The sequence below is a fragment of the Aplidium turbinatum genome, chromosome 15 (assembly GCF_918807975.1).
Source record: "Aplidium turbinatum chromosome 15, kaAplTurb1.1, whole genome shotgun sequence".
NCBI classification, from domain to species: Eukaryota; Metazoa; Chordata; class Ascidiacea; order Aplousobranchia; family Polyclinidae; genus Aplidium; species Aplidium turbinatum.
The window spans coordinates 21,067,501-21,092,069 of NC_137486.1; the positions used below are offsets into that span (position 1 = coordinate 21,067,501).

At 38.6% G+C, this 24,569-nt stretch overlaps 3 protein-coding genes across 4 annotated transcripts in view; 2 read left to right on the top strand and 1 right to left on the bottom strand.

Moving 5' to 3' along the window:
- Window positions 1–2,636, top strand: part of LOC145784593 (uncharacterized) — a 22,429-nt gene extending 19,793 nt beyond the window's left edge. Inside the window, exons 15-20 of the mRNA XM_082596449.1 lie at window positions 1–59; window positions 386–489; window positions 674–790; window positions 1,239–1,390; window positions 1,600–1,807; window positions 2,210–2,636. The exon at window positions 1–59 is cut by the window's left edge and continues 67 nt beyond it. Of these exons, the coding sequence (XP_082452575.1) occupies window positions 1–59; window positions 386–489; window positions 674–790; window positions 1,239–1,390; window positions 1,600–1,807; window positions 2,210–2,296 (727 nt within the window). The 3' untranslated portion in view covers window positions 2,297–2,636. The remainder of the gene's footprint in view (window positions 60–385; window positions 490–673; window positions 791–1,238; window positions 1,391–1,599; window positions 1,808–2,209) is intronic.
- A 4,535-nt stretch (window positions 2,637–7,171) lies between these two features.
- LOC145784362 (uncharacterized) lies at window positions 7,172–13,186 on the top strand. Of its 2 annotated transcripts, none has more exons than XM_082596166.1 (9): window positions 7,172–7,306; window positions 7,849–8,010; window positions 8,272–8,407; window positions 8,698–8,892; window positions 9,201–9,274; window positions 9,683–9,721; window positions 9,978–10,052; window positions 11,002–11,069; window positions 11,685–13,186. In XM_082596166.1, exons 1-8 carry the CDS (start codon window positions 7,233–7,235, stop codon window positions 11,045–11,047), a joined length of 801 nt encoding a protein of 266 aa, XP_082452292.1. In that variant the 5' UTR covers window positions 7,172–7,232; the 3' UTR covers window positions 11,048–11,069; window positions 11,685–13,186. The 2 variants fall into 2 exon arrangements, with proteins under 2 accessions (XP_082452292.1, XP_082452293.1); XM_082596167.1 differs by having other exon boundaries at window positions 8,701–8,892.
- Window positions 13,187–17,743: 4,557 nt separating this feature from the next.
- Window positions 17,744–23,908, bottom strand: LOC145784291 (etoposide-induced protein 2.4 homolog). Its single transcript, XM_082596082.1, has 3 exons — window positions 23,617–23,908; window positions 21,211–21,347; window positions 17,744–20,539 (listed from the first exon to the last, which is right to left on the bottom strand). The coding sequence occupies exons 1-3, from the start codon at window positions 23,810–23,812 to the stop codon at window positions 19,862–19,864; spliced, it is 1,011 nt and encodes a 336-aa protein (XP_082452208.1). The 5' UTR covers window positions 23,813–23,908; the 3' UTR covers window positions 17,744–19,861.
- Window positions 23,909–24,569: the final 661 nt, after the last annotated feature.

The window sequence follows — 24,569 nt, forward strand, 5'->3', positions numbered from 1 at the left end:
CCACAGAGATTTGAAGACATCCAACCTGCTTCTCAGTCACAGAGGCATTCTTAAAATAGGTGAGGGCCATATTCTTCACTTCAACCTAATTCCAAACCTAACGTTTTCCATCATTCCTTATCAGAGGTGCCCAAATAGGACCCGTGCCCACAAACTCATGTTTCATTGTCATGCAGCCATTGAAGTCCTGCCATTGAATGTGTTTGTTAGACAGTTCCTCATAACATTGATAACTTAAGAATTATTGCGCTACCGAAGCCTGTGATCAACGGTAACGAGTTCGAATCCGCATTGAAATTCCTTTTGGTTCGTCGCGCCATCGTGGCAACTTTTGGTTTTTCATTGCTACTGCGTCGTTACATTTCTAACATTGTTGTTGTTTTAGGCGATTTTGGTCTTGCTCGTGAGTATGGTTCCCCCCTGAAGCCTTACACCCCTATCGTGGTCACTCTCTGGTATCGTTCTCCTGAGTTATTGCTCGGCGCAAAGGTAACAGACTGATTAACGTGTGATAAAACAGTTTTCCACTAATTTTAATGACTATCGAAATCTTGTCTATTTTACCCTAACCACGTACTATTTTAATTAGAGTTAAGCTGTTGGGTTAAGTTAAGTTGCATTTGTATAGATGGTGTGTTGTCACTTTTCATAAGTGTTTCCATTTGCGTTTCAGGAATATTCCATTGCTGTTGACAATTGGAGCGTGGGCTGTATATTCGCAGAGCTCCTAAGCAAGAAACCGCTCTTTCCCGGCAAATCAGAGATTATGCAATTGAACTTAATATTCAAGGTATGCTGTCATGTTGACTTGTATGTGAAGTGATGATCTTAAACCTCAACCCACCACCAACTGTTTTATTTAATTTAACTTTGTTTTATCTTTTCGATCTCTTTTGGCGTGCTCATTGCGTAGCAATGAAAACATGAAATGGTGTGTTTGCAAAGACTTCAGCATGAGCTAACAGGGTGTCGAGCCCACGTACCCCTGAGAATCGTTTTCCTTTTACCTGCCCTGTCAGTCGATAGTGGATGTGACACAAAATACACTTTCTATCAGTTTTATCTCCATTTGGTGATGTAATGTTGCCTATTATGAGCCTCCTTTCGTCTCATGAGTTACTTGACATAAAGCTCATTTCTGTAGTTCAAACAAATGGAATTCTGCATCACCCATTGGTTAAATTTGTTATATTGAAATGAGGGTTCTGCTTTTTCTAAACACTTTGTCACCTCCCCAGGAGTTGGGTACCCCCAGCGAGAAGATCTGGCCCGGCTACAACGAGTTACCGATTGTGAAGAAGACAACTTTCACCGAGTACCCTTACAACACTTTGCGCAAGAGATTTGGAGCCACTGACATTTCCGAAAAAGGCTTTGATCTGCTGAACAGGTTGGTTGCTCACATACTGGTGATCACATATTCCGGTGTTATCACTGATGAGGTTGTGCGCTATTTTATTTATGAAGTGATTATGTGACAATACAATGCTTAATTTCTTTGCGTGTAGCAGTGTAGCTATAAGGGCATGAAACCATCCCTGGAGTGCTCTGGTGGATTTCTACTGGACAGAATTAACGTTTCAACACCAACTTCTTCAGGTTCCTCACTTACTGTCCAGAGCGTCGGGTGACATCCATGGCCGCCCTTTCCCATGACTGGTTCCTGGAAACCCCCAAACCTGTCGAACCCTCAATGTTTCCAACATGGCCGGCCAAGAGCGAGCAAGCTAAGAATAAACGGGTTGTTGGCTCGGCTGGGGGAACCCCCAAAGCCCCAGAAGGAGCCATGGGGTATAACAAATTGTTGGTGAGTGAATTTGCGCATGTTGTAAAGAAATTTTTGAACTTGTCGATAAAAGCAATTGCCTTGATGTGGCAACTTGCTACTTTTGCAAACTACTTAAATATTTTTTGCAATGATTCAGCATATTATGACATCACTTTATCAGTGCAATGGCGGTTGATAAAAATTTTCGGCCCTGTACCAAAGAATTACGCGCTGATTTCTTCCTGTTTTCATTATCCCTGGAAAAGGTTCGGGGCCTTAAAATCATCCCTGGTCTACATGTGCCCCCTGGACTCCTGTTACCGCTACTGTTCATTGCTACATGAGCTTGATTTCGTCGTTTGAAGATGTGGTTTGATCATTACGTAACTTTTTTTTGCTCATTTCTTCAAGTATTTGTGATGTTCATTTTTGTTTTGACAGATTGAAGAAGAAAAGCTTGGTTTCCAACTGACCGCCCCGAAACATGGAATCAGCAAGCATGGAACGGGATTCAGTTTGAAGTTTTGAGAATCATGACATGCACATTCCAATGGGATGATGACTAGCTACAGCTCCGAAGAACTACCCAAATCTTGTGTATTGCTCCCAACTTATTTTCCAACATCTTTTGCTTGTGGATGAATTCAACATATGGGAATGTTGGAAAAGTGTTTGTTTTAGCAAATGTGGTATTCCTCGCTTTTGGTTTCTTTGACAAGATGTTCTCTGAACATGAAGCGATCCTTTGAGCTCCTTAGCAAACAGCCCCCGCTAGATCAATGGGGGATTGCTTGGCGATTGTGGCCGACGTTGCTGCCAATTTGTATTATTTGCATTAATCAATGTAAATAAAACCTTTTTTTATAAAATCAAATTTGTTCAATCTGTTTGTTAAAAAGACGTTTAAAGCAACACGTGAAAAGAGAGTAGGCTGTTGCATCGACGCTTGATCTCAGCACAGGGCCGTTCATAGGTTAATTTGGGCCCGGCACCAATGGCATCACGGGCCTTCCAAAACAAGACACTTGTGAGAAACACCTCGGGAGTAGAATCACCAATAAAATCATCAACAAAAGAGGCAGGTTAGTTGATGTACACTTTGTTTGTATCATCATTTTCAGCCTGTGAGAGCCCACTGCAGAGCGTAAGCCTTCCCCTTTTCATGTAGTTTGTATAGTAGCTACATAATAGACAGAGCAGATTATTGTGTGAATATAATGGATCCAAAATATAATGAATTGGGTGTGAACACACAATGTCAAAAATCTATGCAAGTTTTTTCAATTTTTTGCCTGCTGGAAAGGTTTCAGGTCCAAAAGTACCTCCTGTGACAAAGGCGATCATCTCACCTAAAATACAGAAAAATAACTTTATTCACGGTGTATTTGCAAGGTCGGATTAATGTCGACCTTGCAAATACACAGTAATACCTTGCAATGCACAGTGCACATCATTGTATTTTGTTGAAATCCCCTCCCTCCTCTAAACCTACTTGTTGGACCTGCTATGTGCACGCCACTGCCTCAGCATGCGAAACGTGATGAGCGACGCAAAAATTGTTTGGTTTCTTCTCGAATGTATCTTCAATTCATTCACACTCCTGAGCAATGGGCTGTCGTAACCAATCTAAAAGCTGATGACGCAGGACTCCATTGCAGTGAAAGCCGCAGTCAGAGCCGGATCCAGAAAATAGCTTTAGGGGGAAAAGGAATTCAACAAAACACTATGATGTCTAAGCTTGCAAATAGGCTATAGCCTACACCAAGTTTCTCAAACATGCGACCCCTGATGCATTTTTAAACTCTGAAATAAGTGTCCCTCAAGGCTGTCGAAAGACACTTGCTGCGTTCAGGGAGCTTGTCGAATAAGTCTCCCTGTGGGCTACTGTTTTGGCAGACTCCAGATCATCACCAACTTGTTTACTTTTTATTTTCTCTACCAAACTCGGATTAAAGTAAATTTTTACCAAACACCAAATTATTGAACTTATAACAGTAGAACTCGGTTAATCCGGATCTTTGCCGAATCCGGATAAAACTGGAAGTACAAATGATTTGTAATCTTTTTCTTGAGAAACAGCTTTGGATTATCCGGATTATTTACTCCGGATCTTCGCCTTATCTGGACAAAAGTTGCGCTTTCTCTATCGCTTTATCCGGATTTGCCCGATTTTTTGTAAGTTTTCCATAGAAACTCGTCTTCGGTAACTGTTTTCAAAAGTTTTGAGTGACTACAGATTATTCCGACACGCATGTCTGAAGATGTAACTTTTGCCAGTGTGTTCTTGCGTTAGACGCAGAGTCTACAAACACATTCATTTTACATGCGTAGGTCTACTGCATTTCAAAAGAACTCTATCACTGGGTTGCTAATGTGGTGATCACGCGTTACGGAATTGGCAGATGACCACACTAATGCGTTCAATTTCGGTGATTTTTACCGACACCCTTCTATCTAGGTAACGTCAGGCTTGATAGAACCGTAATCGGTTAATCCGGACCTTCGCCTAATCCGGATGGAATCGCCGGTCAAATCGAATCCGGATTAACCGAGTTCTGCTGTATTTAGTCCCAGCCATCCCTACGGCAGTAGGCCTACGGCATCTAACATAGAGCTAAAACTGAAAGAAAACTAAATGGTGTTGCCTTTCCTCTGAGAAGGCGCCGTTTTCGCAGGTAAAGGATCTAATAAAAAATTAAGTCAGGCGTAAGCACAACAATAAATGTTTCCTTGAGCTGACAAGCTGGTCTGACTCCGCGCTTAAGGCAAATAAGCCTTCGGAACAGTCTTTAAAGACGCAGTCGCATGGTGTCACTCAGTCACTGACGTCCTTGCAGGCGTTGAAAGTTGGCAAATCGCTTTCAATGTTTTTTTCTTAGTTTTTATGTGATAAAATTTGAACGTTACATCATTTCAAATTGAAATGAAAAGATTACCTTGATAAAAACCTGAAAAATTGTGAAGAAAGGGGCGTTCTTCCCGGCTATCAGCACAAGGCTGAGCACTCACTAGTACGGCGAAAAGTTGTGATGTGGCAAGAATACGGTGCGATACTGACGAGCTTAGCCTCATGGGCGAAACACGGTGTCTATCGCAGTTTGTTCTTGCTACAAATCGGCTGCCGAGAAACAAACCTGAAAAATTATGCATTTTATGTCATGTTGTTTAGAAATAATTATTTTACTTGGCAACATGATTTAGCAAAGGACTAATTAAAAAGGAGTTGCAAGTTGGAGAGCAAAAATCGGAAATATTGTACTTTACAATGAATCAATGAACATAATTATTCTTCAAGTTTGAATTGGTTATGAAAATTTTTAGTTTTTTCAATTATTATGTAGCCTAGGTTTGACCTGAAATATTTTTTTCTAAAAACAAAGGGTGTAGGGCTGTAGGCTGATCTTTTCTTATGCTGCAAAAACTGGCCAGCCTGAGTCAGTCACTCAGTTTGTTGTGAGATCAACATAAGAAAACATATATACATATTGATAGCAACATATTGAAAACCTGAGTTGCAGAATTACTTGTCCAAAATACGACTTTTGAGATAAAGCAAGATAAAATTCTTTCAACGTTGTTTAATCTTTTATTTCTATCAAAACACCAGCGTCAGGGAATGGGATGGAATGGAAGACAGATTTTGGGATGGAAAATGTCAAGGATGGAAAAGAATGAAAGATCTTGATGATGGGATGAATATTAATCTTCCATCATTCCATCCCAATTCCATTACAGGCCTCGAAATTCGTTTTTGTTGACGGCGGACAAACGTGTCCGGTCTGAGCAGCTATCTCGGCGGACAAATTAAGTCTCACGGCGGACACACCAGTTCAGCGTCGATCGTTGTGCTTAATCACTTTATCTTCATAATTCTTCACCATTTGAGAACTGTAGCTACGGTTTAGAAAGCTTTTTAAAATTTCAGTGAAGTCACTCTGAAAAGCTTTCATCAGAGCAACGATGTGCGCTTGAACAGTCAAAGCGCCGTGTAGCTGGTCAATACGTCACATAACTGATTAACTTCCACCTGCGAGGTCGTGTGGATTCTTGCGTCACAATGCTCTTGGCACTAGTCGGAAAACTTCTACACTAACGCTTCTATTTTTTGCTAAGTTTATTTTTGCGTGTTATGTGAGCGAAAGTGAATTTTCCCTGGGCCGTTTCTTTCTTGCTGTAATACCAAAACTTAACAAATTTGTTGCATCTTGCTGCAATAGATTACTCGTATAACCGGAATCTAATTTTGTAACCAACCTTGCCTTATCAATAATACTCGGAGATCAAAGCCGGACATTGTGACGTAAAACTTGAACTAAGTTGCGCTGATTAGTGTAGAAGTAGCGGTACTCCCATCGATTCTTAGCGAAGAATTTAGCCTATCTTTGTTACGCTAATTCAATGTCATCAATCGTTGAAACAACGTAAAAATCGAAAGTTTTCCTGCTTGAATGGAAGCTAAGGGATACAGTATTCACATTTTCTAGATGCGCGCCGCGCGGGAAATTATATCCTCGCAACAATTGTTCGTGCTATGCAATGATGATTTGTATCGCTAGTTCATGTGCTATTTCTCGGCGGACAAATATGACCGATCTAGATGGTACTTCCCGCGGACATCACATGCTGTGACGGCGGACATGACCGCCATGTCCGCCGTGAATTTCGAGGCCTGCATTATTAACTTTCTAATGCTTTATCAAGACATGCAAAATATTATTTTGCTTGCTGAAATAATTCGAACGGTACATTCAAACAATAATTCAAACGGTACGTAATCCTTAGGAAAATACTGCTGTTAAATTTTTAGCTTAAATTTTAGCTTAAATTCCATCTCATACCATGCCTATGGTTTTTAGGTTTATTTGTGGCATATTCAATGCGGAGATCACAAAATGTGAAGATGGAAGAGATTTCTGAGATGGAATGGAAGAAAAAACGTTTTCCATCCCATACCCTGACCAGCGTATATTGTAGCGAAATTAAGCGTTTATCAAATTTTGCACGGGGACATGCATTGATTTTCATAATATGATGGTCAATGCATGTCAAATGGTCAAAATATGATGGTCAAAATTGATAATTCAATTTTCACAAAATATTAAATTAAGTAGTTTTACAACTGAGGTCTTTAATTACTGCAAAAGCAGTATTGTCAGATGATCAATTTCTTCAGAGAGAATAGCCATAAAATACTTGCAAAACACAACTTCACAAAAAAACGTATGCCTCTCTACAAGATTTTTCATATGCACCACTCAATTTGTAGGTAACCTAAAGCTGAAAAAGGAAATTTGAATCATATGATATAATTTTCATAAAAATGACAGTTATCACTAAAATATACATTTATAATGAAATGGAACATATTATGGAATATGTGAAACCATATTATCTCTATGTGACAGATATCAACTTGTAGACTGTTAGTTCATTTCACTTTGTGTGCTGCAAAAACCTTCAGACCATGTCCAAGTCAAGTAGAGGTCGAGGAGGCAGTGGAGGGTTGCCATTCAATGAGGGAGATTGGACTTGTGCTGGGTATAGTATTTTGCTTTTATAGTGTTATGGCTTGTTGGTTTAATTTTGTAACCTTCGACTAAATTTAAACCCTTATAATATGTTGGTATGTTTCTTATTTCAGTGACATTCTGGTATACAGTACTTCATGTGTGGTGAATATTGATATCCTGGATTTTTGTATGTGCAGCTATTACTTGCACTTTTTCAGCTAGGTTATAAAAATTAATAATTAAATGAGATATGTCAAAATTAAAACAAAATCTCCTGCGTCGCAAAATATTGCATATGGTGATGGTGTATGGTGCTGGTAAAGATGTATGTATGGTGCACCATACATCAAAAATGATGTATGGTGCTGGTAAAGTCAAACTTTTGTGATAAACAATTCAGATTTAATTTCATCAATTTTGTGTAATTCTTTCTGATATTACTTAGCCTAATAAAATTAGAACTACAAGTTTTTGATTTGCTGTATCAGAATGGACATTTGAAAACTGTGGCATGGCATAGCACAAGAAAGAGTGAAATAAAGGATTTTACAAACACTTTAATACTTCAAGATGCAACAACCTTAACTTTGCGCGGCGTGTTGAATGCAATCGTTGTGGTGAAAAGAAACAGCCCGGTGTGAAGAAGATTAAACGAGGTGGTGTGCAAATTGGTAAAGTTGCTGCCGAAAAAAGTCATGGCTTATTTAGTGCTGATGATTGGATTTGCAAAACGTAAGTTTATTTAGGAAATTAGTGTTGTTTTTAACATTTTTTACAGTCTTTGGCCAATGGCTTTTAAATTCATCATTAAGAGTTTACGGTTGAACATAAGATTATCCTCATTTTAGTATATAAAACTGCGCGGTAACACATTTAAACATCCTAAGTTTGGCATAGTTTTTTTATAACTATTTTATGGTTAAATATGTTGAAAAAAGTAGAAATCATTGTGTCTAAATTTTTACTTCAAACTCACTTTTGTGTTGTCTCCAGGTGTGGCAATGTGAACTGGGCCCGTAGATCCGATTGTAACATGTGCAATACGCCTAAGATAGGGGTTCAAGAAGAACGTACAGGATTTGGAGGTGGCTTTAACGAAAGGCAGAATGTTGAATACAAACAACGAGAGGTAATAGTTCTTTTGCTGGAAAGGTTGCTTTTATATTGAAATTAGGTTCAATCTATTCTTGATTTTATTTTTTTAAACTCATCCTGTATCTTATAATGTTTGATTGTTTGTTTTTATATAATGCTTTCTCCATCGCAGACATACATTGCTCTCAGTGCTGTGCAAAGCAGACAATGTCTTCTACAATTTCAAGCTGAAGCCAACTACCATGGATAATTATTTATGCAGTGTCCACAATAATTTAATCTGTTTACGGTTTACTGTAGTTTCATGATTAGTTGTAATGTTAGCAGGACTCAGATGATGAGTATGATCAGTATGGGAGGCTGAAAAGGAGAAAAAGCCAAAATGGAAATCAAGCTTGGGCTAAAAAGAAAGAAGATACTCCCCAAGTTGAAAGTGATGATGACGCTCAAGATGATGATGAGGACAGTGATGAAGATGGAGATCTTTCAAAATACGACTTGGATGATGATGACGATGATGTAAGAAAACTACGCATTACAGACTAAGATGGTTAATTCCGCAATAAAATTTGCAAAGCTTTTTTTTAAAAAGATTCCAACATTATCTGTGCTTATTCTTAACAAAGAATTTGACCAATATTTACACATACTTTAGAATAACGCAATTGTTTGGCACATAAGCATAACCAGATGCCTCTCTCACATTATCAAGCAGTTATGCCACACCTGGCAGATGGCCTGCACATTTCCCACATGTAATATTGACAAGTTCTTCTTATATCTCTGTCGATAAACTTCGTCTAAAGCATCTTCTTGATTTATTGCAGGAGGATGTGGACCCATCTAAGTATGATCTCAGCGCATCTGACAATGATGATGATGATGACAAATCAAAATCGAGGTGCAGTTGCTTTTATTAAACTTCAACCTCCACCCAGGTGGAAATTGTTGAAGGAATTTTCTTCTGCAAAAATGTAACACTTTGAAAGTGTTTGTGTTTCAACTACCACAAGATTCTTGGAAATGTTTTTTTTTTAACTTAACATTTTTAAATTGAATTTTGCTTTCATTAACCAAGCTATTTTATCATTATAATATATAATAACATACATAAACAATTAAACATATACAACTTCACTCACTAACTTTAAATTCGCGGGATTTAACTTCATGTTCCACTGACTATTTTCTCAGTTACTTTTTGAAAAACTTCTTTTAGTATTGTTTTCCAAGCAACCCAGAAGTTTAATTTCTTATTTTATAAGTTGAGTTGTGTGATGACGTCATAATTGTGTTTGTTTCGTGGCAGATCCCGCAGCAGGAGTTCGTCATCTCGTTCCCGGTCAAGGTAGGTCGTCTGTGTTTGTGACCGCACACATCCACCACTGTTGCGAACTGCGGGTGCTTGTTAATTTAAAGATTTGCTGACTTTGTGGCATGTAGTTTTTCATTCAATAAAGTACCGTAGCCTAATTTGTTTGAGAGGCATGTAAATGGTGAAAGTCTACAATTAAGTGTTTACTCATTTTGTATAAAAGGGGAATTTGATCTTCGTATATTTGGCAATGCAATGGATTTCTCACTTCAGCGTTGTTTTAATCCAGGAGTCCAAGGCGCAAACGGACTTATTCTTCATCGTCCTCGGAAGACAAATCTTCCAGCCACAAAAGACACAGAAGGTGAGAGATTTTATGAGTTTTAAAACTTGAATTGCTTTTAAGTTTCTTTGAATTCTCCTCCTCGGTTGACTTGTATTGCCTAGAAATGCAATTTTGGTAGAGAGGTGACTTTCTTTAACCATAGACAGATAAAACCAAGCAACCACACGGCATTTAACATCATACATTAGAGTGAACATAAAACTATAAACTACGAACGTTTTCGGCCATACTCAAGTTAGCCCTTCTCAAGTAACGAAAATAACTGATTTTACAGCATAGAAATGATTGAATACTTTGAAATGATCCCCACTCTAAATTTCCCGTCAAGTTTTTGACTTGAATATAAACTGACTTGATGTGGCCATATCCACCAATCACTATACAATTGTCATCCAGCTCATCGTGTGCAAATTCAGACCTGTATGCATCACCGTTGATAGGGGGTCCAAGAGGTACTTTTGGACCAGGACCCAGAATGATGAGGTTGGGGGCCCGTAACCTTTCAAAGGGGCCCAGAAAGGTAAAGAAACCACCTCAAATGCTTTGGGATATAATGCACTTTTCTTAAAAGTATATTGATTCGAAGCCCGACAATTTCATTGGTACCGGGCCCAAATTATCCTTTCAACGGCCCTGGCTGTATGTCATCAACATGGGTTTGATACCCTGTCGGGTCATACCAAAGACTTTTTAAAAATGGCAATGAGTCTTAATCCTTCTTGGCGCTCAGCAGTGGAATGGGTTCGGATAATAATGCACTCAGTTGCGTCTCTATATGACTGCACTGACACTGTCTGCTTTGGAAATCGCTGAGGAATAACGCATTCTGCAATGGATACAGCGCTATATGAAAACACGCATTATTATTCTACCTCACAACCTTACATTCCATGTACAAGCATACACGTGTAGTTAATTTAACACATGTTTTTTTCAACGAGGCAATTCCAATATAACTTATTTCCAGGTCACGGAGCAACTCGTCAAGCCCAGACCGCCGCCGACGTCATTGATCACGTGACCACAACAGTAAAGGTTTGGTTTGTGGGGTCGTTACATATAAACCTCATTTAATTATCCCAGACAGAAAATCAACCTTTTTTTGCATTGATTCAACGTCTGCAGATAAAATTACTGTCTGGGGTGCAAGGTCATATTGTCGGAGGAGGAGTTCATTGTTGGCGAGAGATTCTTTTTGTCGCCGCAATCGCTGAGCATGTGCTGCTTGTAAGATGCGACACTCAACTACAACAGTTGTTGAGTTAGGAAGATTCAAGTATCCACTCTTGGCTTGAAGATATCAATACAAGATGAAATGTAGTTTGACTACTTCAACGAGCTCTGTGAAGGAAGTGTCTTGCTCGATTACAGATGCTTACATCAAACTCAAGTTGCGCGTCTGGAGACAGCGGTTAGAAATATAATCGGTGGTTTTAAACTGACTTTATATTGCTCTTATACTTATCTATGATTATGCAGTTCTCTCTACACAATCTTATCAGTAAATCACTGGAGTTGGTTGCAATAAGGTACTTGTTTTTCTCCAGTGATGTCAGCTTCTTCGCATACCCCTTTGCTTTGTATAAATATAACATTACAACACCCGCAATCGTATTATTAAGTGCTTTTGATCTTTATTTTACGTTTCAGAGAGCAAAGGAATGGCATTTGAATATGAACAGAACTTTGTATTTCGCTATACAGCTTTGTGTAATAAGGACACAAACTAGTTGAAACACGTTTCAATCAATTGCAAAGAGACTGCTTCTCAAGCGTACAGGTCATCGCTGTCTAGTTTTGTAGGTATCTATGTGACTGTTGCTTGTTTTGGTTCAAATAATAAACGCTCGCTTGATTTGGTGTAAGAACGATTTTGTGTTCCTTGTTTACACTGGGACGATCTCTTACTTCAAGTTGATTTAAACGTCTTTTGATGTATTTTTTTGGATTGACGCCAAACTAACAATTGTTTTTGTGTCGTAGGGCAAAGTGGGGCGTGTTGTCACAGCACGATTTCCATGTGATAACCCAAGCGTATAACTACGAGTTTTCAATGGAAGACATAGTTTTCAGTTCTCTTTCGTACAAGCAGTGAAGGTTAATAAATTTGTCACCACAGCAGAAATTATGAGGAGTGCCATTGAATTTTGGGCAAAATCAGGTTTTATAACTAAAGTAAAAAATGGTCTGGCAAACTAAGGTATGATCATAACTGATCAGGAAAAATACCATTCGTTTGCTTTGAACCTGCTCTTTTCATCATACCAAACAGATAAGACATGCAAGTAGAAATGTACACATGGTTGTTAAAACCACGTGATTTCATACCACGGGGCGTGTTGTCACAGCTGTGACTACACGCCCCATGGTGTGCATTTTTGATGTTAGGAAACATAAAAAAATATTTTTGCTTATACAACGAGGTAATATGCGTATTTGTTAAAATACAACGCTTTTTTAGAAGAAAAAAATATATATTAGATAAATAATACACACATATAGGCCTATTCGATAGTGACACATAATTCTCAAGATGACATTTTTATTGCTTTTGACAATGCGCATAAACTTTTTACCAATAGGCCTATGTTGTAAATTAATTTCTTTGCATTTCGCATATTTTTTTATTCGTTCAGCCTGTATTAAAACCATTTTTTATTGGTTTTTGTCATATTTTAATCATAAAACATGTGCAGAAATTTTGTGACAACACGCCCCGGGGTAGGGCGTGTTGTCACAGCCCATTTACTTGCATTAAACATGCATTTGTGTAAAAACGAAATAATCTAGAAAAACTTTAGCTGTAGCTAAAAGAAGTCGAATGATACCTCTTTCAATTGCACTATCTAGCATCTCGATACCATTGGCACAGAACGAGATGTATGCTGGTTTGTAAAAATTGTGACAACACGCCCCACTTAGCCCTACAAGAAGGTATTGATTCTGTTAAATCAAGAATTTCAAAACAATTAATTTGAACGTTGTTGTTACGATACTTAGACAATTGTAAATTTTATCTCTGTTTGAAACACTTGGTCCAGTGTAATCGTGGTAACCGATTCTCGTTATGTTCGAGCACCAAGAACTAAAGCAGCAAACTTGTGTTTGTGTCGATCTTAGTCCTCCCCCTGGATTCTTTGTTCCAGTCAGAGGTAGCCTCAGCGCATCAGCTTCTATACGTACGTATGCTAAATTTGATTAAAAGAATCTGACGGAAATGAGAGGAGGTACCTAATTTGAGCTCGGTACCGTAACTTCCAATGTTTTTTTGTTTGTCGTATCCAGGCTTACATCCGGTGGTTGAAGATTTAGATTAAATGAACGAGAAGGCAAGGAAGCCAATCTTCGTGTCCACCTTCAGGCATGTCTTTAAGTGCCCTGCCAAAGACACAGCCGCATGCTCTTGAGCGGCGTCGAACCGGCGCCCTTACGATTGCCGTTCCAGGGCTCTCACCAATGAGGTCCTCGAGCAACAAATCAAGACACTTCTGAGATAAACGCACTGGCAAAGACGCACGTGGTTTTTTTAAGTTTCCGAGTCCAAAAGTGCAGCCTGTCGGCCGGTTGTTGAAATTTATTTCATCAATCAAAGACCTTTTTGACTACTTCGTGACCATTTTTCAGCTGCAATGGTTGCAACCAATAGCAAATAATTGACTTTCCAAGGAAGTTTTATCCTGGCAGTTTCGCATGCGGTAGGCCTACTTGTAGATGCCACTAACCAGGGCCTCTGAGAAATTTTCACTAGGGGTACGAAGAGTCATTCCGGGCCCCCTTTGTCTTGGGCAAAACGTGTGATGTTTGCTTAGGCGTATTGCACACCATACAACATTTTACTGCAGAATTGGACATTTGTGCGCAATAATAGTATCAAGCTGCAATAAAACTATTCTTTAATTTTAATAGGCTCTGCACAATAATACTGAACGTAATATAAAACAGGATAAATATGTCATTTTCCTCATATGATATAGGCCTACCCCGTAGCCGGTCGTTTGGTCGACAAGACGTTAGGTTAAGGTTAGTTAACTAACCCTAAAATGAGTCGACCTAATGACCGGGTATCGGCCTACCCTGCACTGCTGCCGGATAAGACTGAGCATCATAAAATACAAGTTTGTAACAACAGAGAATGGCATTGGCCTAACCTAGATTAAATTCTATCCCACGCATCTGAATAATGTAAGATTTAAGTCGCCCCGATAGCTCAGTTGGTTAGCGCGTGACTTCGTGAACGAAGAAGCTTCAAGATCAAGTGGTGCTGGTTCGACTTTCGGGGTGTGCGCTTGAGCAATTAAGGACTGCTCTCCATTCAGTGGCACCTAATGGATGTAATAATTCCCAGGTAACAAGACTTCAACAATCGGAAATTTCACTCTGCCAATCTCCGTAACCGGCCTTGCTTCAAGAGCCTCTACAAGTAGACCTATGCGAAACAACCAGGAATAGCCTATCACGGCTTTGTCAGTCCGAGGATAAAGATTCAAAACCAAGTTTTCCCCCTGTTTCAAATAGTTTTTAAAAAAGCCCAAAAACACCCGTACCGGGCATTAAGAAAAACTAGCGGTTTGGAATTTTTGAAAAAAATCCCGGGTTTTTCTCAACCCTACTTTTGCTACACTATGTCCCTCCCCCCAGGACAGAATAACCAACTTTTGTGATTTAATTTAGGGTGCTTGTAACAGAACATGTTTGCACGTAAGGCATTAAGTCACTACTTTAGACACCTAATTTCTTTCTGGGCCCTTTTGCTACATTACGGGCCCCAGAAGACTAACGAATACCGGTATCAACATTTATGCTTGAATTTAGTCGTTTAGGATGGTTTTAACCAAACATTTTTTCGCGTAAACAATAAAATCACAATTTCGGGCCCCTCAACAACCACAGGCCTGGGCCCTCAAGGGTACGCCGTATCCCCCTTTCGTAGGCCCTGTCATCGAGATTGGGAGTGTAAGGTCTCTTTTATTGAAGTGTTATTTCCTATAAATCACTCTATGCCACTAAAAGGTGGACTATCCTTTAAAATCGTTGCTTAAGCGCACACCCCGAAACTCAAACCAGTGCCCCATTTCGTTTACAAAGTGGACAGCTCCAAGAAAGGCTTTGTCAGTCAGAGAATAAAGATTCGGGCCGGAATGCATGGTGAGAACGTTACCAAGGGTTGTTATTGCGTGACAACATCTGTTAGTCTTGTTTAAGCCAAAGCCGTCAGCGGCCTGCGAAATTTTTTTTCCCACGAGGTTTCTGTCTCATTTACATATTTTGGTAAAAGTTTGTATTAAAACCGTGATCGTGAAAACGCGGGTTCGACGCCCGTCGAAGTCAATTTTTTTTTTTTTTTTAAATTAATTTTTGCGATGCACAAGAGCTTTTCAAAAAAAGTAGGGTTAGGGAAAGCTTATAGGGGAGACTCGGGTAAGTTGGCCCAGCAAAATGAAAAATTGAATTTGTGAGCTAATAACAAAACATATGTTAAAGCGAATGCTATTGAAGAGTAGAGAATTCATCACTCTAGAAGTGGACATATTCTTGCATCAAACAGACATTCTTAGGTATATAATTTTTCAAGTTTTCCGAAAAAAATAAAATGGACCATCTTGCCTTCCTGTGCGGGTAATTTGGCCCACCATGAAAGGTAAGTTGGCCACGTGGGCAACATGTCCATTTACGGTATATTAAACAGTGGAAAAGTTCTCTTTCTCTCCAATTTTATTTTCTTTCTAATTATTTCTTGGTTTTATAGAGGCATACATACCGTACATAATTTATTCTATCTATGCATTCATGTATGGTTTATAATATAAACTACTATTAGGCTATAATGCTGTATTTTACCTCAGTAAACTTTTTTTACATCAGTATCTTACACCAAATAAGCTTTCGAAAATAACAAAGGTTGTATCAAACAGCATGTACTGTAGTTGGAACGGCATGCCTTTATTCCTAACGATCTGGTGACCTTAACGATACTGATAGGTAGGACCTTGTTTGCAATAGGCTACAAACCCCCTTTTTGCATGGGTACCAATATCGGAACATTTTTTAATGTATCTCCTAAACGAGGTACGTTTTAGACCGTCGCTTGAGAAGTGGTTGATACACATTTCCGCGATTGGTTTTCTTGATCACTTACTATTTTCTATTATTACCATATGGGTTAGGAATACGTTGTCGCAATTTGTGGCATAAAAACGATGTTAGGAAGTGTATTATTGTTATTGATCGTTTAATGCCGATGTAGGCTAAAGCCGCGATTTACTTACTTTGGATACTTGATGATAGGCTACTTCAATCTTGCAAAAAAAATAAGTCATCGTATTAATTAGTCAATTATTATCATTCTATATAATACCTCATGAAGGCAAGTTGGCCATGGTGGCCAACGTACCCACCCACCAAATGGGCCAACTTCCCTGAATGGCAACCATATTGTAAAAACTTAAATTTATGTCAAACTATCGAGCTTCTGGCAACGGTTTCACCGTCAAAGTGAGTCTTGATAACCACACTAGCGCTGCATTCACTAAATAATAATCTTTCTAATACAGTAAGAAAAAACTCACTCGACATCTAAAAAATTCTAAAATCCAAAAATTTCAAAAATCATAATTTTTCATACAAAAATCGTGCTCACATGTTTATTCTGCTTACTAGAGCCTCCCAACCTGGTGATAAGGTAGTTTCAACAGCACTTTCTCAGTATGTGTACGATACATAACAATAACTATTGTAATTAAAAAATTATTTAGAGTGGGCCAACTTGCCTATTGGGCCAACTTACCTGAGTCTCCCCTATTTTATTGTCATTGCAGAATTTCATTGGCAAATAGTTATTTCGCAATCTGAATCAACCAATCTCTCAAACACTTTCGGAAAATCTTACTTTTAGAGTGACTAGAATCAATGAGACAGAAATCTCGTGGAAAAAAAAATTTCGCCAGCGGCCTCACATGGAACATCACGGAATGGTTCTTAGGTGTATCAAGCAGACAAATAAAAATGTTTTAGGGAATAAACTATGGTCATGAGCTTTTTCGCCTGTTTAGTAGACGATTTGTCAAAATTTGTTTTTTCACAGTAACAAAAAATTTGGCTTTATGCGCTCAAAATAATTCAAAAGAATCTATGCAAAAGGCGTCATAAAGTAAAAATGCGCTGGGTTGGTCAATATATGAAGCAGTTTAGCTCAGAATTGCTTCAAGAAGAATACAGTTAATAATTTTATTCGTTTCTTGTCAAGCAGTATCTTTGCCAGATTGTTTCAATTGAGCTTGTAAAAACAAGTTCATGGCGAATTAACCACTTGGCAACAAAAGTAGGCGAATCTATTTTTTTATCAAAAACATATGGCTACTGCAGGTCAGTGTGGTTCAATTTAATGTCCCTGGCTATCTGACCAAAAACGTAATTCAAGTAAAGCTTACTCGACCAATACTGTAGCAATACTAATGCAATTACTGTACACGATACAGGCCTACATTTTGTCACTTATAAAAGTAAATTATCGTATCGTAGTATTTCATTCAGACTCCGATAAAAATTTACTGCGTCAGCTATTAGTCGAAACGAAATAACTTAGTAACAGTGTTGTACGCGTCAACGTACAACACTGCTTAGTAATAAGCCTACTACAAGTCTGACGCTTAAGCGCCCCCCGCCCATCACTTTGTTCTAATAAACTTGAATAACATTCAATAAAACTAGTCTACAAATATGTTGCATGTAATAAAGTAGAATCGATGCAAGAACAAATAACAGAATAAAACACCAAGCCAGCTCATTGCACATTTTTGGACAAACAAATGTCGATGGAAAAATATAACTAGATGATGCCACAACCCAAATATCAAGTAACAATCCTTGTTTTAAATTAAAGAACATTCGAGCAAGCTTGATTGTTTCTACCGCACATGACACACAACTTGCAGGCCACTCAAGCTTATTCACCGAACGCACGCTACTCAAGTGTTGCCTGGACTAATCAGATGCCATTCACCACTCATTCATTCCATCTCGCCAGTGACAAAAACAAACTTTTGATTGTGATGGCGTTTTATACACGGACTTGGTATTGCAGCTGTGTTTGTCATGCTAAACGCCCACACTCTTAACGGCTAGTCTTTTGGCGAAGTTAAAACCTTTGATACGAAAAGCACGCTCATAAAACACACAATAGTAACTTGCGCTACAGTCTTGCTGATAAATCTGCTGAATTTGCAACCAAGCTTACAGTAACACACAACGGACACCCTCAATTCAAGCACAATGAACACGAATGCAGTCAATCTCACACGCTGGAGTGTGTTACTAGAAACACCATCCCACCATTGCAGCTACATTGAAATCAACAACTCAGTCCAAATTTATTGCCAAAAAAACTTCGAAAATACCACAGCACGACGGCGGCTTGGTTGTGTCAACAGATGCAACTTATTTAACAGCTGCATCTGCATGCCCCTGGCCTGGTTAGTTACTACATTCACAAACTAACAGTGTCCAGTTGCCACACTATCCCAGCAAGCAGAATTAATTCTTTTATTGATTCAACGTCTAAAGATGGTGAACCAATGTGAAAAGGCCCAATTTTACATGCTGGAAAAGTACTATGACGTCACACCAATCAAGACAAGTGATTGGTGCGTAAAATATCACGTATAATATGGTATTCAAATATGGTAACACGCCATTGGAGAACATTCAAATTGCGTTCTGAAGGTTAACTACAATGCAAGCTTATTTAGGTGAAAAGAATGGCGACATGGATATTTGAACAGACACAAACAGTGGTAGCAGAAATCAACGTAGTGCTGATGCACAATCACAACGGCACTTCAAACTCTAAAATGCTTATAATTTTAAACTGTACATAATACCTGACTTAAAAACCACAAAGAAATTAATATCCGGGGTTCATTTAACCTTTGGCTTGATAAATCGACAATGTTAGCACAGCATTTGGTAACCTCGAAACGACTTACTATAACTTAGCACTCTCAGCTAGCCGAATCCGCTCTTTTGCATCAATTCAACGCCTCGATAGGTTAATTAAACCAACAAAGAAACGGATTTTGTAAGCTGAAAGTAGCAACAAGACAATTCCATCCTTTTGCGATCCAGTAATATTAAAGTCATTTATTTCAAAGAAAATGTACTTTCCGTTGCGTTAAAATTATAAACACAACTTTGACGTACCGGTAACAAATGTTTCAATGCAGGGCCAATTTGTAAACTTGCCGTTTTTACATTGTCTTAACGTCAAAGGACTCTAAAGCGATGGTAAAGATATCAACCTAATGGCTTCTTGTGCAATATCAACAACATGTAGAATCAAAACTTTATGGAGTACCAAATCATACCACAACGTCATATCATGGAAATCATCATGTGCTGGCCATGCCCACGGAGAAAAATTCTCCTTTTTGCATTGATTTAACATTCTGAAGACGCTGAATCAATATAAAAAAGGAAAATTTTTAACTAGGAACTGATGTAAGCATCAACAAAAATTTAATTTAGTTGCATAAGTTTGTTGATGATTAAGGGAAAAGCAGAGCATTTTGTCAGGTAGTCATACAGGCTGATTCTTGTGACATTATCTTGGAAAAAAATTTCCAAACATAATTTAAAAAAGGTTAACATCGGACAAAAGCTTAAATTTCAAAGCTAAAATTTAAACAAAGATATATTCCGACATCTCATAAAGTAAGTGGGGGAGGTTTGTTCTTCAGTAACTACAAGGTTTAGAAAATAAAAACATTAAAAGTTAAACGGCCTTGTACGTAATCAGATATGATGACGTCAAGTGGGAGTTCCTCACAGATGCTTCAACCTGCCAGCCGCAAGGCGGAGCTGAAGAAATTACTCACAAAAATCGTGGGTTTAAATATTCGCAAACTTGGTACAGAGGAGTTGTCAGTAGGCGCTGACGCTCGCGTTCCGCTGACGATCATGAACGGAAATAAAATGGAAAAGATACACGCACCCACAAAATATGAATAATTACTTGGGATGGCATGGACGGCCAGAAAGAGAGGTAAACCAAAGCCACAAAAGTAAGGCCAGTTGTTGTCGACCAGCTGCAAACGCTTCGGCAAGTCAAGACCCATGTAAAACCATTTGTACTCGAAAGTGTAAAGAGCATAGAGCAAGCTCATATGAATGCAATAGAGCACATCACCGAAGGGTTTCGGCACAAGGTGACGGGCAACTTGCGCTTGGAGAAGAAAAATACTTTCCACAAGAACATTGTAAGACATGTCCGCAATTCCTAAGCTAAGTGAAGCGAAAGTTTTAGGCCGCCCATAGAACAACCTGTACACACTTTCAGCTACGTCAGAGAACCAAAACGTCGAGACAGCTCTGCTGATCACAAAAACAGGTATCACAAAAAACGATGTAAAAAGATTATGCATCGTCCACTCAACCCATTCCCACACAGTCTGTAAGCTTCTTCTTTGGTCACCTTCTGAGTGATTATATGGAAACCACCAGGAGAAAACGGTCTGCAACGCAAAAACAATCAATGAAATGTGCAATGCGATTCAAAAAGGGAAATGCACTTGATATTATCTTCAATAATTTATTTAATAAAATATTATCGGCTGTACAATTGATCTGCTGAAAACAATGCTTTCTGCTCGTAATCAAACTTATATCTAGCGGTTAAAGGGTGTTGACAAGGAACCAAACTTTCATGTCCACCTTCATTGCCAGATGTTCGCAACAAATTAACAACCTAAAGGGAGGTGGCCTGTGCAAATGTGCATCACTGCAACATGCAGCCTGTTTTTTTTTTTCGCTGAGACTTTTCAGTCATTTGTCCGAAATGACTTGAAAAAAATCGGTAATTTTTTATTTATTTCGGTCAGTTTTTCTGACGAAAGTATTTCCTTTTTGACCGAATTGAGTATATTTTTTCGGACATTTTGACCGAATTGACTATACTTTTTTCAGACATTTTGTTAAAAAAATCGGTCATTGACAGAAAACAAAAAACATAAACCAGATTTCATAGTTGTAGCAGGCAGCTAGAACTATGAAATCTTGTCACAAAACTATAGCTACAACTATGAAAGCCTTGTGGCAAAACTGCAAACATATGCTGCCTATAAAAACTTTATTTCCGGATTCACAAAACGACCGAGTGAATGGAACTTAAATAACTCATACTTACCATATTTAGAAAATGCAAACCAGGAATCACTAATTCTGTGAACATCCAGATGGCCAGCCATATCAGTGCATTCAACGCAGCTGTCTTAATAACTTGCACGAGCATCCTTGGTCGGTCTTTGCGCACCTTCTTTCTACCTGTAAAGAATTTAACAAAGCTCTAGCTAATTCAAGGAATGCTTAGAAAAGTACTATTACACACAGTTTTAGGTAACATATGTGATCCAGGGAAGTAGGTTGTGTCATTAATCACCTATTCCGAGAGTGAATAACATCAACAGGAAACTGTCTTTTAAGTGCGAGTACCTTGCAGACTTCAGTGTTCATCGCTTCACCCAGTAGGAACCCAACTGTGTTGAAATCATACGCGCCGACTTCCGGGGGGCGGCGCCCCCCGTGAATTTATGATTGAGGGGCAACAAAAATCGCTAAATTACAAGTGGTGTTTCAAAGATAAAATACTATACGAAAGAGATTTTGATCATTTAATCGGACTTAAAGAATGCCGAAAGCGAAAAACAGCCTACGTTGCTCTCGCCCGCAAAACAGCAGCTGATCACATGGCTTTCTCTGGAACGTGAATTACTATGGAGATGCGCACGGCAGACACGCTCACAGTCACACACTGCTTATCTTCCCGCGCGTGAGGAGCAACTTCAAAGTCAAAACGCGTGGTAGCGAAAAAGCAAATGCGAGGTTGCATGTTTATTCTTATTTCACGAGTTATCCAAACGTCCGTTGGATTTTTGGTGACTTCAAATATGAAATCGATTTTAGTAAACTTTATCGAGTTGAAACATCGACGCAACGAACAATTACGTGAATACAGCTTAAAGAAAAAATGCATTTTTCAAAACTGTCATCCGTGTTTTGCTTCAATATACACTGTATTGATGTAAATATTGTGAAAATATATACATCTCATTCATTGCCATACACTCATCAATATACACTCCTGCGCTACCGTGTAGTAGCCTATAGTACTCGAGTATAGGTCGAACCCCTACTTTTGAGCTGAAAATCGGTGATATTTCTTTCTCCAGTGTATAAGTCGAATAGCTTCCGACACTACCATTCGATGGTTCATCTAAGTATTGGCATTAACATACTTGGAGGACATATCAAAGTAGATCTTAGAGTAACTTATGCTGCTGGAATAGTCACGTAACTATTCAGGGCAATATCAAGTAAACCAGCTAAATTAGACACGCTATTTTCAACGAGGTCTTCCCGCTGTGAGATCAATTATGATTTAACAGAAGGCATTTTTTTGTTCACAATGTGTGAGAATTAAATCGAAAACCGATAAAAGAAAAGGTGTTTTATGGTCTTGGTCGCAGATATTGCCTGCATTAACGTCGTCTCTTACCGCTATTATCACCTAGCCAACCTGACATCATTGTTTTATGCGGTCGCTAAGGTTAGACATCGACTTCAACGATCATGGAATGAACTACGTAATAAGAACAATTACTGTATATCCTACACACCATAATAAAAAAATTGATCTTTTCAAACAGCTCTTTCTGCTGTTTTGTCTCGTGAGCTTTGCATATATTGCTCAATGCTCAACAAGTGCATAAAGTTTAGAATTGACAAGAAATCATTGAATATGAAAATTAAGTTTGAACCACTGCCAATACAGGTATTCAAAACTTTTACTTCGGCCTTTTACTCCGTAATCTACGTCGGCAATGATTTTTCTGCAGCAAAAATGCGTTCATTTTGTAAACTGCAGAGCTGGAGACAACAGCTTGTCCCGTGTATAAGTTGAACCAACCTATCTTTGAGGTAAAAATCACTTGCTAACATCTCGAGTATATACGGTCATTCGATAAAAGACTAACTTATTAAGACTTTCGATAAAAAACAAAAGAGAAAACACTTCGCCGTTGTTAACGCTTTGAAGGTAAGTAATTAGCAAAACGAGCGAAACGAGGTAATAAAACTGATAGCGGGTTTCCACTCCGCTTGAGATTATGATTTTTTTGCGTTTTATTTCGATAGCTTCACTGTCTTGATCGTTATTCACTCGCACGAAAAGGAAATGAATCGGCTTGTTTTCCAACTGTTCCAATTATGAGCTAACAATATCAAAATTTTTGCGACTAGGCATACTGCATGCGTAAAAGTAAAACTAATCGTTTCAAGCAGCGATTCTAATAAATTCGGTTTGCGATCTAGGTGTCAATATAAACAAGACAGTAAGCTTAATCAAAAGCTATTTTAATTTGAGTAAAATAGCGTTCTCGTTATGACGTCATCACCTTTCTCGCCCCCCAAGGTTTTTTGAAAAGTCGGCGCCTATGGTTGAAATATTATATATCATTTTTAAGAAGATTATAAAACCTTAATTTTGTGATCAAAAATTTACCATAATAACATATGGTCGAAAGTGTAAACTCACTGGATGCGAAGGTAGCATGCCGCCTTCCTTGAGAAGTCCTCTCTCTTGCAGCAACAGACTCTTCAAACCTGCGTCGTTGCTCTGCGTTCAGAATTTCAATCTTCCTGTCCAACTGTACAATGATGCAGATACCATGCAGCGCATCCTTCACTCCAAGTAGCATCAAATATAGGCATGCTTTGACCACATCCAACATCACCACCACACAAAAAACTAGCTCTTTGTTACTTGCTTTTTCCAACCCTTCATTTATGGCATTAACAATATACTACATTTTCAAATGCATTTATTTTAAAACAATAGACGTTGCTCTGCAAAATGTGTTAAAATATTACATAGAGATTTTTTTGATAGGCTATAAACCTTAGTTTTATGTAAGAATTAATCTACAGTACTTCCATTTTTCTACATGTCTTGAAAGTTGCAAAACACCTTTGTGACTGCGGAAGTGCAGGAATCTTCCACTACTTCATCTGTGCCCAGGGCCGGGTTTAGCTGATGGGGGGCCCATGGCATTTTTAGATTGGGGACCCCCCATACAAAATTTTTTTTTAGCCCTTTTGGCGCGAAAAACTATTAGGTTACTATGTCCAAGGGCAAGTTTAACTGATGGAGAACCCAGGGCACTTTTAGATTGGGGGCCCCCCATACAATAAATTTTTTTGCGCCGTCGGTGCGAAAAACTTTACAAGGTAACTTGAAAGTCACCCACACCAATGCCTTTATGCCAAGCTTAGTCACCACACCTTGTAACTAAAAATTAACCTTGAAAGAAAAAGGAGGCATTTTGCAGAAACTTCAAAGGCAGAGAGACAATAATAATACAAAATCACATGTTTCTATGTCGGGAGGCCCGGGGCAACTTCACCATCTGCCCCCCCTAAGTCTGGGCCTGTCTGTGCCCATTTAATAAACGACAAATTTTGAAAGAAACGTTTATCTTTGGACTAAAA

Coding starts and splice junctions, on each gene's coding strand:
- LOC145784362 (XM_082596166.1), top strand. CDS start 7,233: ATGTCCAAGTCAAGTAGAGGTCGAGGAGGCAGTGGAGGGTTGCCATTC. Junction 8,011..8,271: donor GATGATTGGATTTGCAAAAC/GTAAGTTTATTT, acceptor TGTTGTCTCCAG/GTGTGGCAATGTGAACTGGG. Junction 10,053..11,001: donor AGCCACAAAAGACACAGAAG/GTGAGAGATTTT, acceptor ACTTATTTCCAG/GTCACGGAGCAACTCGTCAA.
- LOC145784291 (XM_082596082.1), bottom strand. CDS start 23,812: ATGTTGGATGTGGTCAAAGCATGCCTATATTTGATGCTACTTGGAGTG. Junction 21,348..23,616: donor GCATGCTACCTTCGCATCCA/GTGAGTTTACAC, acceptor AATTCTTTACAG/GTAGAAAGAAGGTGCGCAAA. Junction 20,540..21,210: donor GTTTGCATTTTCTAAATATG/GTAAGTATGAGT, acceptor TTTGCGTTGCAG/ACCGTTTTCTCCTGGTGGTT.